The 13,848-nt window shown below is 49.4% G+C and overlaps 1 protein-coding gene across 1 annotated transcript in view; it reads right to left on the reverse strand.

Annotated features, from left to right (window-relative positions):
• The window catches only part of EIF2B5 (eukaryotic translation initiation factor 2B subunit epsilon), a 59,250-nt gene that overhangs the window by 35,233 nt on the left and 10,169 nt on the right, over window positions 1–13,848 (reverse strand). Inside the window, exons 2-8 of the mRNA XM_029615816.1 lie at window positions 7,871–7,995; window positions 7,283–7,468; window positions 5,157–5,334; window positions 2,917–2,994; window positions 1,840–1,917; window positions 543–855; window positions 107–252 (exon numbers count right to left, since the gene is read on the reverse strand). Coding sequence (XP_029471676.1) covers window positions 107–252; window positions 543–855; window positions 1,840–1,917; window positions 2,917–2,994; window positions 5,157–5,334; window positions 7,283–7,468; window positions 7,871–7,995 — 1,104 coding nt within the window. The remainder of the gene's footprint in view (window positions 1–106; window positions 253–542; window positions 856–1,839; window positions 1,918–2,916; window positions 2,995–5,156; window positions 5,335–7,282; window positions 7,469–7,870; window positions 7,996–13,848) is intronic.

Consider the following 13,848-nt stretch of genomic DNA (forward strand, 5'->3'; position numbering starts at 1 on the left):
AAAATCTGAACCACAGAGAAACAAACACATTTTTCTGCAGTCATTTGCTATGTGACTACATTAAAAGATCCAGAGGAAAAAAAAATATTCCAGCAGTGCAACTTACCCTTGAGGTCAGGACACAGTGAGGGTTTAATTTGACTTTCTTTTTCACCTCTACCCCATCACAAACTATTGATTGCCTTATCTCAACGTTGTCTGCTATATGGACACCATCCCAAATATGTGCACCGTCCAGGACAACATTGTCACCTGTTACAAAAAAAGCACATCCATAGATTAATTCAATAGCTTAGGAATCTCGTACCATAAAGTCCCAATTCTCCCACATGCACCGCTCTGCACTGTCGCAAATGCTGGGAACATGAACGGCTAAGAACCTCATAGATGCGTCGAATTCCTTCATACGCTCTACACAGTATTTACCTGGGAATATAATTCCTGCTCTAAGATCATGTTTCCAAACGTTTCCAAAGAGAGCTCAGCAGATGCAGGGCTTGGCTCAGAGCAGTGCACATGGGATGGGGTTTGCCCGCGCTCACCTATGCTGCAGTTCTGGCCGATGGCGCTGTTTGTGAGGTAGCAGTTGCTGCCAATGACGGTCCTGTGACCTATCACGACGTTCTCGTCCAGCACACTGCCGTGCCCCAAGCTGACCTCCGCTCCCCGGTAGATATTGTGCCTGGAATGGGTGTAGCTCTGTGCCTCTTCACCCGTGAAGTTCATTTCAGGGGTCAAAGGGTAAACCCAGCGTCGAACGATATCAGAACTCACGGCTTCGTACATCAGCAGATTGGAGACCCGGGCCCCATACTCCTCTGCTGTCACGTGCATATGGATCTGGTTACCTTGAGTCTGAAACACATTAGAAGTAAATGCATGCTCATTTCCCTTTGTTGTACACATCATATTCGATACTGACCAGGTGTTTGGAAAATTCACAAAAAATGCACAGCTTATTCAAGAATAAAATAGTGTGGCTACCATGTCAGTCTACTTTGGAGCTTTGTTATATTGTCACAAAAGCACATTAGGAAATGGTAAACCTCCAAAACCTTAACATGCTCCTCCAAGATCTCTGTCACAAGGAACAGGATAGTGGGGGGGACGATGATGACGTCTGGTTCAAGATACAACAGGCAACATATTAAAGTTTTTCACACTGACAAGAAATGAGGAAAACCAAACATGTTGGCCTAAAGTTCTCTTTACAAGGCTCATTCCAGCAGAGTATAAAATCATGCAGCCAGTGGTCACAACTTGTAGACCTAACTAAAAAAGACATTATACATACACATTATATATACACACACACGTATACATATATATACACATATCTACAGACCCCACACCCAAGCAGGCTGTCTCACAGAAAGACTGAGCTGATCCTCAGAATAAAACCTCTGGCACCTCAGCCTAGGAAAGCTTTGCTTGCCCGTTCCAATGCTGTACACATTCCATGCTTCAATAAAAGCCTTCATTTTCTGATGCTGTCAGGCCAAAATCACAGGAGAAAAAATTATCAAAAAGAAAAAAAAAGTAGGATTTCTGATACTGCGTCTTTTATTTCCCCGGAGTGAAGTGGAGCAGCCCAGTGGTCAGAGCAAGAGGCTGAGAACCAGGGAAGCCCAGGGTTCAAATCCCACCTGGGCCAAGTCACTTCATCCTCCCCCCTTGCCTCAGACCGAGAGCCCTCTGGGGACAGGGAAATACCTGCATTACCTGAATGTAACTCGCCTTCAGCTCCCAATGTAAAGTTGCCAGCTAAATAAAGATAAAAAGAGCAAGAGGGTTTTTTTTCATCTTGCAAGAAACTGCTGGTGTTCCCCAGTGCCTCACCTCCTCAGTCACCAGGATGCCATAGACAAAATCATCTCGGCTCTGAAAATCAAAGTTATCCGTGAAGAGCTCAGCCACCTGTGAAGAGGAGAGAGGAAAGTGGTGAACCAATCCCCTCTGAATACACAGACCCACAGTGCACGCAATCTGTGTCCTACTTCCACAGCAAGCACAAAGGAGCCCGGCACACAGGGAGAGAGAAAGGTGGGACAAGCAGGCGAGGTCTACTAGGGAGCCCCCTTCCTTCTGTGCATCTATAGATAGAGATGCTAAGGTGATGTGGGTAGTGAAATCAGAGCATGCAGAGCCCCTCCTGCTGATAACTGGGGCTTACCTGGGGTGGGAGGGAGCAGGGGAGGAGCTAACAGCAGTGAGGTCAGAGTGCAGAGCCCCTCCCGCTGGCAGACTCACCTGGGGTGGGAGGGAGCGGGGGAGGAGCTAACAGCAGTGAGGTCAGAGTGCAGAGCCCCTCCTGCTGGCCGACTCACCAGGGGTGGGAGGGAGCGGGGGAGGTGCTAACAGCAGTGAGGTCAGAGTGCAGAGCCCCTCCTGCTGATAACTGGGGCTTACCTGGGGTGGGAGGGAACGGGGGAGGAGCTAACAGCAGTGAGGTCAGAGTGCAGAGCCCCTCCTGCTTATAACTGGGGCTTACCTGGGGTGGGAGGGAACAGGGGAGGAGCTAACAGCAGTGAGGTCAGAGTGCAGAGCCCCTCCCGCTGGCTGATTCACCTGGGGTGGGAGGGAGCGGGGGAGGCGCTAACAGCAGTGAGGTCAGAGTGCAGAGCCCCTCCTGCTGGCCGACTCACCTGGGGTGGGAGGGAGCTGGGGAGGAGCTAACAGCAGTGAGGTCAGAGTGCAGAGCCCCTCCCGCTGGCTGATTCATCTGGGGTGGGAGGGAGCGGGGGAGGAGCTAACAGCAGTGAGGTCAGAGTGCAGAGCCCCTCCTGCTGGCTGATTCACCTGGGGTGGGAGGGAGCGGGGGAGGTGCTAACAGCAGTGAGGTCAGGGTGCAGTGGGGTGGGGGGAAAGGTGCTAAGTGCAGTGAGGTGCAGCCCCTTCCTGCTTACTGCAGCTCACCTGAGGAGAACAGATGCTGATGTGACAGTCCAACAAATCATGTCGCACTTCCACCTGAACGTTATTCTGGAATATGCTCTGAATAGAGGAGGAAATAAAAGATCAGTACTCACACTCCTGTTCAGACTTTCCAATCAGATGGGGAATTCCATGGCTGAATGTCTACCGCTAAAGCAGCCTCAAAATTGCTTTTTTGTTTTTTTTTTTCACTGAAACACTCGATCTTTCCCTCTTTAATGCTATTTTTTTTCCAGTTCCTCAAATCGATGCTGTTGTGAAACTTCCTCCTATGTGAGTAAGTCGGGATGTGGCTCTACTGAACCTTCTCACTATCCCAAGAGGGCATCACATTGGTACATGGGCCGCAGGGACACAACTTACAAACAAACAGGCCGATGAGCGCACGGCTTTACAGATGCTTGGAAGCGCGTCCAACACACTTCAGGCAATAAGGGGAGTAGCGCATCCAAAATGTGCCAATTGCGCTCATTACATGTAAATTCATGTTGATGAGGCTATTGGCTATTACCCTCTGATACAAAAAAAGTGCACCAAATGCACATATTTTTACTCAAAAATTGAAGCCTGCTCCAGAGTAGGCATTAACTCTTGAGGAGCCTCAAAATTTTACAGAAAAGCAGAAAATACTGCTCTTCTGTAGTTCCTCTGACTTAATATTGTGGTGATATTAAGTCGGAGGAACCAAAATACGGAAAACCGCAAATAAATACATTTTAAAAAAGTTGTGCCAGCAGGGTAGGAAAATGGATGCTTGCAAAATGGAGCACCCGCTTTCCTAACGCGCTGATAAGTCACCTCTCTTGGGCACCCGATACAGAGGCCGCGCCAGGGATGCAAAGTTTTCCCTAGCGCCTGCTTTTCACATGAGCAGCAGCCCATTTAGATATTAGATTGGGTGCCTCGGTGTGCATGAAGTGCATCGGCCTGAAAGAGCCTGACCATAGCAGATGCAACCCAAGACGCCCCCTGAACACAACTAGGGCCCGAGAGCTGCAGAAAGCACACTCTCTCCTGCTGTCTACCTCTTGCTGATGGAGAGCTGCACAGCACCAGGCCTCCTGCTAGACAAAGGGTGGACTCCAGTTCTCTGCCGCACTCTGATTTGGCTCTCGCACTCAGCGACAGGCTCAGGTAGAAGGGAGCAAGGCTGCCAGCAGCAGTTACACAACACTGCCTTCTCTTAGGCCAATGTTATAAGATAAGCTATGTGCACATTAGTGAGAGACTGTGTACATTATTTTTATGTATAAAACTATATTTATATAAAATGTCTATACCGCAAATCAAAATTTCTATTTGGTATACAATAGACATTCATAAAATCCACAAGTCATAAAATGTTAACTAGAGACAAAAATACATAAAATACAATAAAATAAAATTAGACAATGCTCTTCTCCTGCATAAAACATACCTTCCTTCTCCACGGTTATCACATCAGTCCCAACACACCCACTATTGCTTAGTTATCTGTTAACTTTCATATTACTACTGTTCAACTTGCCCACTACTACTGATTTAAGTTTCTCCACTAATACAGTGGGAGATTATTCCAGAGTTTCGGCCCGGCTATACAAAGGGCCCTCTCTCTAACTGTATTAAGATGGGCTGACTTAGGCGATGCCTTACCCAGGGACCTAAGATTTCGTACGGCTGTATGAATGTGGAGCGTTGCCTTTAGCCATTCATTGCTGTCGCCATAAATAGTTTAAATGTATCAATGTCAAACATTTATATTTAATTCGAAAATGAATAGGAAGCCAATGCAAACTCATCAAGACTGGGGTAATATGGTCGAACCTTTTTGAATTAGTTAATAGACGTGCGGCTGAGTTTTGCAAAAGTTGTAGCGGACGAATGGTGCCTAATGGTAGGCCCAAGAAAAGTGCGTTACAATAATCCAAATATGTCACTAGTAAAGCTTGAAGCACAGTACGAAAATCATTGTAATGCAACAATGGTTTCAGTTTCCTTAAAATCTGTAAATTTATAAAAACCATCCTTAATTATATTCTTTACAAATGTCTTTAAATGAAATTCATTATCTAAAATAGCCCCTAGTCTCCTGACCTCGTGTTTGATATTGATTATAGCGCTGTAACCCAATATAGGCTTGTTACAATTAAACTAGAAGTAAAAAAAAAAGAGGAAACTGCCAGGCCAAACCCCCCCCCAAGGAAATCATCTCATGGCTACATCATCTTTTCTAAAGCACTAACCATTGGAAACCGGAAACGTTTCAGCCCTTCAGTTTTCTGGTAATGCAGCACGCGCTGAGTGCTGCTGTCCATGGCAACAATGACATCGTCTTCCTGGCACCTGGCCCGATGACCAGGCGAGGACTCTTTAAAAACCATCGTCATCACCGAAACGTTCTTCTCCAGCTTACGACGAGTCCTAAACAAAGAAGCATCCACTCAACGTCAGAATGCAAGAAATCTCTCCCAGCTTTCACCAAGTGCACAAAAATGTAAAGCAACGTCATGAAATTAAAAAGAAAACACATTTTGGGATGGCCGATCTATGGTCATTATCAAGAGGAACGACCAGTGGGGTATGAATAGGAACACCGTTATCCTCCCAGTCCATAATCTAGGAGACATCTTCTACTCTACTCTCACTTTTTCTACACATATCCAAAATTCTGCTAAAACATTTCATTGCTTTCTCTATAACATCGTCAAAATCCATCCCTTTCTTTCTGAACCCGCTACCAGAACCCTTATCCACGCTCTCATCTCCTCCCGCTTATTGCAACCTGCTCCTCACAGGGCTGCCAAGGAGCCACCTTTCTTCCCTGCAGTCTGTCCTAAATTCAGCTGTGGGCCCAAAAAGCAACAAGGTAGGCGATCCAATAAAGCCGTGAGGAAACAACAAAGAAGTGGATGCCACAGAGAAGTCTTTTTCAATTCTTTAATGAAGGAGACGTGTGATATTGTGTAAAAGTGCCCGACTCTGGCCGAGTTTCGCCACAATTAGTGGCTGCCTCAGGGGCTTATGTATGAGAACTATGGTAATTTGAAAATCCAAATGAAAGTCCGTAGTGCACATATATCTTTTTGTTTACATGCCCGCACAGACAGTCTCCACTCATATCAGTTCAAGAAACTTACCATAGTTCTCATACATAAGCCCCTGAGGCAGCCACTAATTGTGGCGAAACTCGGCCAGAGTCGGGCACTTTTACACAATATCACACGTCTCCATTAAAGAATTGAAAAAGACTTCTCTGTGGCATCCACTTCTTTGTTGTTTCCTCACTAAATTCAGCTGTGCAACTTTTCTTTCACTAAAGTCAGTACATGCACATAACCCCCTCTTCTGAAGTCACTGCATGGGCTCCCTATCCGCTCCCGCATAGTTCAAGCTGCTCTTCCTCACCTACAAATGCCTTCACTCTGCAGGAACTCACTACCTCTCCTCTCTTATCTCTTTACACCCTTCCTTCTGCACTTCACTCAGACAAATCACTATATATGCCCTTCTTTTCTAACGCCAATTCCCGCTGCCATGAGCTTGGAATAGACTTCCTGAACTCGTGCATCATGCGCCCTCTCTCACCAGGTTTAAATCCCATCTAAAAAGCTACCTTTTGAGGCTGCTTTTAAATCTTAAGCCCGATTGTCTGCTTTCAGTCCCATTAACTAATTTTAACCATCTTATTATATGGAACTCCCCAACTCTGGACACTGTATGGTTGTCTTGATTAGACTGTAACTTCTATTGAGCAGGGACTCTCTCTTATGTGACCATCAAGTAGCGCTATAGAAACGTTAAGTAGTAGTAGGAGTATTTCTCAATCGTTTTGCCTGTCGAAGGCCTTGTGCACGAGTCACTTTTCTGTTATAAGGTTGGTCTTTTAAGAGTCTCAGTAATTAGAAGAAACAGAATTCCCCTCAAACATTCGAGCATCGCGCTTACCTTTAGTGCTGAGCTGCCCAGTCAGTCTCTTTGTCCCCTTCATCCAAATCCTCCTCCTCCATGTCAGGATTAGGTGAACTACCTGCTCTCCTGTCTCTCCTCTCTAATTCCCTCTTTTCCTCTCTACTTCATTTGCAGCACCTGCTAGCCTATTCGTGCAATTCTGCCGAGTCATTAGGACTCAGATCCTCTACTCAGACCTTCCCAAAAGTCAGAGAACCAGGAATTCTGGGCAATGTAGTTCCATCGAGAGTCCATCATATTTATTTATTCTTAAAGAGAAAGAAAGAAAAAACCCTCGCTTCATAGTTCTGTGCACCCCTTCTAAAAGCTGTCTTTGCGCAGATACTAAACATCACTAATTCATCATACAGCATCAGCAGAAACAAAGATCTTTGCCAGACCTGATAAAGGCCTCCCTCACCTGTGCTCCTCCAAAGCTTTGGAAATGTTAATGTTGGAGATGACATCGCCATAGACCAGGAGGAAATCCGAGCGCATGAGAGACTTTGCATCTACGTCCCTCAACACATCTCCCAAGGAGCGATACGAGTCCGAGGTCACAACGTGCAATATGTTGGGTGAGGTGGGACGACACCATCGGGACTTCCTACAGCAGAGAAGGAAGAAACGCACTTACAATGGCAGCTTCATCTTTAAGAAATCCGTCTATATGATAAATGGTAGTCAGAAATGCGTAATTATCAGAATTCAGCAGATGGCACACCTCCTCATTTCGATTGAGAAATGGACACTGTTTTACGCTGCATTTTTCAGTTGCAGTTTGCTTTGAGATCTGCACAAGAGAAACAAAGATTCCATCTTCTGGGTGACGCGGATCCTACTGTAAGCACCTTCTCCTCACAGTTTTGCTTCTTTTTTTTATCTGGCTATGAGAGCACGCAGACAAGACGTGAACGGGGCTTGCACTTTTACTTCTGAAGCAGAAGCTCATGTGCTTTGCTGCATGAAACAGAGCTGGGTATGCGGGAGCTGAATGTTTCTTACTTACTGTAAGTGAGCCTTGATCTGGTTGGAGAGCCAGCAGCAGAAAATGAAAGTTTCCTGAACACCAGTGGCAGTGAGAAACTCCAGGGTGTAATCGATCATTGCTACATTCACCAGGGGAAGCAGAACCTGTGGAGAGAGGACATTCTTTGAATGAGAAGCAAGACTCATCCCCACTCAAGTAAGTCTCCCATCTTAAAGCCTCACTAGCAAAAATAATATATCATATCATCTTTTTAAGAACATAAGAAATTGCCATACTGGGTAGGACTAAAGTCCCATCAAGCCCAGTATCTTGTTTCCAACAGTGGCCAAGCCAGGTCACAAGTACCCAGCAGGATCCCAAAAGGTCAAAAACATTCATGCTTCTTATCCCATCTTAATAATGGACTTTCCCTTCAGGAGCCTGTCCAAACCTTTTTATGAACCCAGCTACATTAAACAGCTTTTACTACATCATCCAGCAACAAATGCCAGAACGTAAACTGTGTTCAGTAAAAAAAATGTTTTCCTATTTGTCTTAAAAATATCACATAACTTCATTGCATGTCCGCTAGCGCTTATACTTTTTTGAAAGCATAAACAACCGACTTGCATTTACCTGTTCCAATCCACTCATTATTTTATAGATCTCTATCATATCCCCCCCTCAGCTGTCTCTTCGCCAAGCTGAAGAACCCTAACTTCTTTAGCCTTTCCTCATAGGGGAAATCGTTCAATCTCCTTTACCATTTTTGTTGCCTTTCTCTAGACCTTTTCTAATTCCTCTATATCTTTTTTGAGATGCAATCACCAGAACTGCACACAATTTCAGAACCTAATACTCAGGACCCGGGATTCAGCTCCCAAAAGCTACTCAAGAAATATATTAAATTAATCCAATACAGAGGTATCATCTTTTTCCTGTATATATATATATATATATATATGACTGTATAAATCTCCAGTCCAGTTGAATACATGGAAATAAAGGTTAAACTGTGTGTGTGTGTGTGTGTGTGTGTGTGTGTGTGTGTGTGTGAGAAACGGCCTCTGATTAACTCTGTGTCCATTTTTATTACTGGCAGACGGCCGGTTATGAAAACTGATGCAGAGTTTACCAGTGTTGGTCTTCATAACTGGCGCGGGGTTGCGTTAGCAAGGAGGCACTAAGGTCACGCAAGCAACCCTAGCACCTCCTTGCTAGCGCGACCCCCTAATTTGCCTATTGCACGGTGCCCCCCCTTGCGGGTGCCATGCATGTGTTAAGAAAATGGGCGCTGAAAAGTCAGCGCCCGCTTTCCGTGACAATTATTGCCATCAGCTCCCATGAGTGGGGTGGACTGGATAATTAGGGAAAGGAAAAAGGAAAATTAGTTTCTTACCTGATAATTTTCGTTCCTGTAGTACCAAGGATCAGTCCAGACACCTGGGTTGTGACTCCGCACCAGCAGATGGAGACAGAGCAAGACTTGTCGGGCACCCTCACATATAGTAAGGCGCCACCCACAGCTCGTCAGTCGTACGAATGTCAAAGCAAAACTGCAATGAAACCAAAACTAACTAACTATACCGCCCCACACTAGGGCCGATTCAACCAAAAACCCTCAGCTGGATCAGAACTTCCAGAACCAGAGGACCAACAACAGATACTGAAAAACAAATCGAAACCCACCGAGCGGACTCTTCTTAAACCGAAAACAATACTTGGGCGGGAGCCTGGACTGATCCTTGGTACTACAGGAACGAAAATTATCAGGTAAGAAACTAATTTTCCTTTCCCTGTACGTACCAGGATCAGTCCAGACACCTGGGATGTACCAGAGCTGAACTACCGAGGGAGGGAACCAGAGAGTCCCGCTCACAGAACTCTCCCCCCGAATCCAGGTTCCGAACATCCAGCCGATAGTGTCGAGCAAAACGTATGCCACGACTTCCAAATTGCCGCCCTGCGAAACTCCAGTGGCGACACGTGCGAAGATTCTGCCCACGAGGTGGACTGAGCTCGCACCAAGTGAGCACGGAGGCTCACCGGAACAGGCTTACCTTTCAATAGGTACGCAGGAGAAATAGCTGCCCTCAGCCACTGAGAAACAGACACTCGAGAAGCAGCGCCGCCCTGCCTTGAGAAAACGGACACTCGAGAAGCAGCGCCGCCCTGCTTTGGACCCGAAAACCCAAACAAAAAGCTGGTCCGAAACCCGGAAGGATTCGATACCTCCAGATAACGGAGCAGAACTCTGCGGACATCAAGTTTCACCAACACCTTGGCGTCCGGATCAGCCCGCGGGCCCTCAGGAAAACAGGCCATTCAACCGTCTGGTTCAAAAGACAAGCAGACACCACCTTCGGAAGGAACGAAGGAACGGTCTTTAGAGAGACTCCAGAATCCGAGAAGCGCACAAACGGCTCTCGACAAGGTAACGCCTGTAACCTGAAACTCTCCATGCTACGAGAACAAAACCCACCTGCAAGGTAAGGTCTGTTAGTGTCGCCCTCCTAAAGGCGACGGGCACCGAGCAGAGAGCACCAAATTAAGAGTCCAGGAAGGACAAGATGCCACAACTGAGGCCGCAAATGCGTAGCTCCACGAAGAAAACGCGCCACGTCTGGATGATGAGCCAGCGACCGACCGTGCACCTTTCCTCTGAGACAGCCAAGCACCGCTACCTGTACTCGGAGGGCGCTGCATGCCTGAAGAAAAGCGCGGATATCCGGCACGGATGGTAACCCCGGATTCACTTCACGCGATCTACACCAATCATCAAACACCGTCCGGACCCGGACGTAGTCAAAAGACGTAGACCGCTGCCTAGAACTCAGCAAGGTAGCTACCACCGCATCCGACTATCCCTTTGTCTTTAAACGTTTTCTCTCAAAGCCACGCCGCGAGCCAGAAGTGAGCCACGTCCTCCAAAGATACCGGACCCCGCGTCCCCCCGAAAACAGAGAGGAGCCTACATTGCCAAGAGCAAGAGGTCCGCGAACCATGGCCGTCGTGACCACTCCGGCACCCCTCTGACCATGACCACCTCCGCCGGATGCAATTCTATTCGACGAAGGACTTTGCCGATCAGAGGCCAGGAAGGGAACATATAGGAGAACGTCCGTGGGCCAAGGGAGTACCAGCGCATCTACCCCTTCGGCTCCTCGTTCTCACCGTCGACTGAAGAATCGGGGAGCCTTGGCATTCTGACCTGTGGCCATCAAATCCATGTGTGGCGTTCCCCACCTTTGGCAACTTAGGTGGTAAGCCATCTCCGGCAGTTCCCACTCCCCGGGTCCAACCGAGGCCAACTGAGGAAAACCGCTTGGACATTGTCCACTCCTGCGATGTGGGACGCCGCGATGTTGATCAGATTTCTTTCCGCCCAGAGCATTAGCAGCCACGCCTGCTCCGCCATCGCATGGCTCTTCGTACCGCCCTGGTTATTGATATACGCCACTGTGGACGCATTGTCCGACAACACTCTGACCGAAGTCCCCCGGAGCAAAGGGAGGAACGACTGTAGCGCCCAACGTGACCGGTCTGGTCTGCAAGCAAGTGATGGACCACTGTGACTGTGCCTTGGACCACTGTCCCTGCACCGAGCGGCCCCCGCAAGACCGCCCCCCCCAGCCGGAGCAGCTGGCATCCGTGGCGACTACAGTCCAGGCGGGCATGAGCAGAGACACTCCGCGTGTCAGATTGTTGATTTTGAGCCACCACTGCAAACTGGACCTCGCCTGATCCGTGAGCGGGAGGGGAAGAGAAAACTCCTCGGACACCGGCCTCCAGCGGGAGAGCAATGCGGATTGCAATGGACGTAGATGAGCGCCCACCCAAGGGACTAGCGCCCCCAATGACGCCATCGATCCCAACACCATCAGGTAATCGCACACCTGCGGAATCCGGAGGGACAGGCCGGCTCACCTGACCCTGCGGCCTGCAGACCCGCTCCATGGACAGAAACACCCTGCCTTGCGTCGTGTCGAACAGCGCTCCCAAGTAAGCCAGGGTTTGGGTGGGGACCAGCCGGCTTTTGGCAAGATAGACCACCCATCCGAGCGACTGCAAGAGCTGCAGGACTCTGTCGACTGCCTGTTGGCACTGCATTTCGGATTTGGCTCGAACCAGCCAATCGTCCAAGTAGGGGCGTGCGGTGAAGGCAAGGCCGAAGTCCCGATGTGAGGTAAGCCTCCGTCAGATCCAGCGACGGGCGTGCGTTGAAGGCACGGCCGAATTCCCGATGTGAGGTAAGCCTCCGTCAGAGCCAGCGATGCCAGGAATTCCCCTGGTCGAACCGAAGCTATGACTGAGCGGACCGTCTCCATTTGGGATCGAGGGACGCTGTCCCGGAGGCACGGGAACTACCGCGCCCAGGTCTTCTAGGCGTCGCAGCGTATCCCGGACTGCCAACGCTTGATGCCTCCTTTGTAAGGGGACACCAGAACTATATCCGCCGGAACCCGAGCAAAATGTAACGAGTAACCGAGGGACGCGGAGTCATCTGTTGACGCCGTTGAGGTCCAGGATGGGCCAGAAAGTGCCCCCCTTCTTTGGCACTATGAAGGAAATGGGATACCGGCCCAGATGTCTTATCACGCTGAGGACCCACTGGTCCATGATTATCCTGGCCCATTCCCCGTAAAATCGCGCCAACCTGGTTCCTACCTCCGGTGTAACCGATGGAGCCAGCTGCGGGGAAGGGGCCCTCCGCATTTCATTGGGCGGGCTTCGGACCGGTCCCTGAGGAGGAACCGCCATGCCGTCCAAATGTCCTTCCTCGAAAGGACTGGGACCAAGACGACCGTCGAGAGGAACTAAATCTATACGGGGCCCCCGACGATCTCTGTGGCCGCGACTTCCTGGGCCCCCCCAACGCGGGACCTATTGGAAAACGAAGTCCGGGCCCTGTATCTGTCCTCCGGCAACTAGAACGCCCGATTTTCTCCAAGGGACTGCATCAGGTCGTCCAGTTGCTTGCCAAGTAACAACTGCCCCTTAAAAGAGAGCGAGCCTAGATGAGCCTGGGAGATCCATCCACCGCTAAATACGACATTGTGCCGAAATTGCCGAGACCATGGCTCTAGCCGACGGCCGCAGAAGGTCGTGCATCGCCTCCACGCTGTACTCGATAACCGCCACCAAGTTGTCCGCTTGCGCCGCCTCCTCACCCGAGAGGCTCGCCTTGGCCTGAGCACCGGAGCCCAGCGCAAGCCGGCTCTCAGGGCAAATACTACCAATAGCCACCCGGACTTTGCCTATTAGAGGCCAGTACGCCCAGAGCCGAAACTCCAAAGACTTTCTTGAGCTGAGTCTCCAGCTTTCTGTCTTGGATATCCTTGAGCGTCGTGGCCCCCGTCACCGGAATCGTCGACCGTTTAGTGACCACCGAAAACCGCTGCGTCCACTCGTGGAAGACGCGGGGAATCCAGCGCGTCCTCCGGCAACGGGTACAGCTATCCACAGCTTTATTAACCTTGAAGCCCAACTCCGGGGTGGGTCCCGTCAGGCCCAACAGCACCGGGTCTATCGTGGTAAATCCTTTGTAGGCTCCATGGGTGGAGCATGTACACCCACCTACAGGAGAATAGCCGGAATAAGCGGTGCGAGCTCCTCCTTCCGGAACAAGCGCACCACCTTGGGGTCGGCACCCTCCACCGCAGGGGTGCCCTTACTGTGCCCCGCGTGGATCGTATCCGCGGCCGCATGCGCACCGTCGTCCCGCGGGGCCCCTAAATCAGGGTCTACGTCCCCGGATGAAGCCAATGCAAAGTTGGTCTCCCGGGGGCCCCCGCGGCTCGAGCGCCGCTCTCTAAGCGGGTCCACGGGTCTCTGGGGACCCTCCCCCGCTCGCTTCTTCTGGGGATCAGACCGACCCTTTGACCGACGATCCCTTCCGTTTTGAGCATAAATCTATTTATTTATGTATCTCTTTTTTTTTTTTTTTTTTTAATTTACTTCAAGGCACCGCGAGGGCCGACGAAAACGAGGCCTCAGAGTCGGAGGAGGCCTCCTCC

The sequence above is a fragment of the Rhinatrema bivittatum genome, chromosome 9 (genome assembly GCF_901001135.1).
Source record: "Rhinatrema bivittatum chromosome 9, aRhiBiv1.1, whole genome shotgun sequence".
Classification (NCBI taxonomy): Eukaryota; Metazoa; Chordata; class Amphibia; order Gymnophiona; family Rhinatrematidae; genus Rhinatrema; species Rhinatrema bivittatum.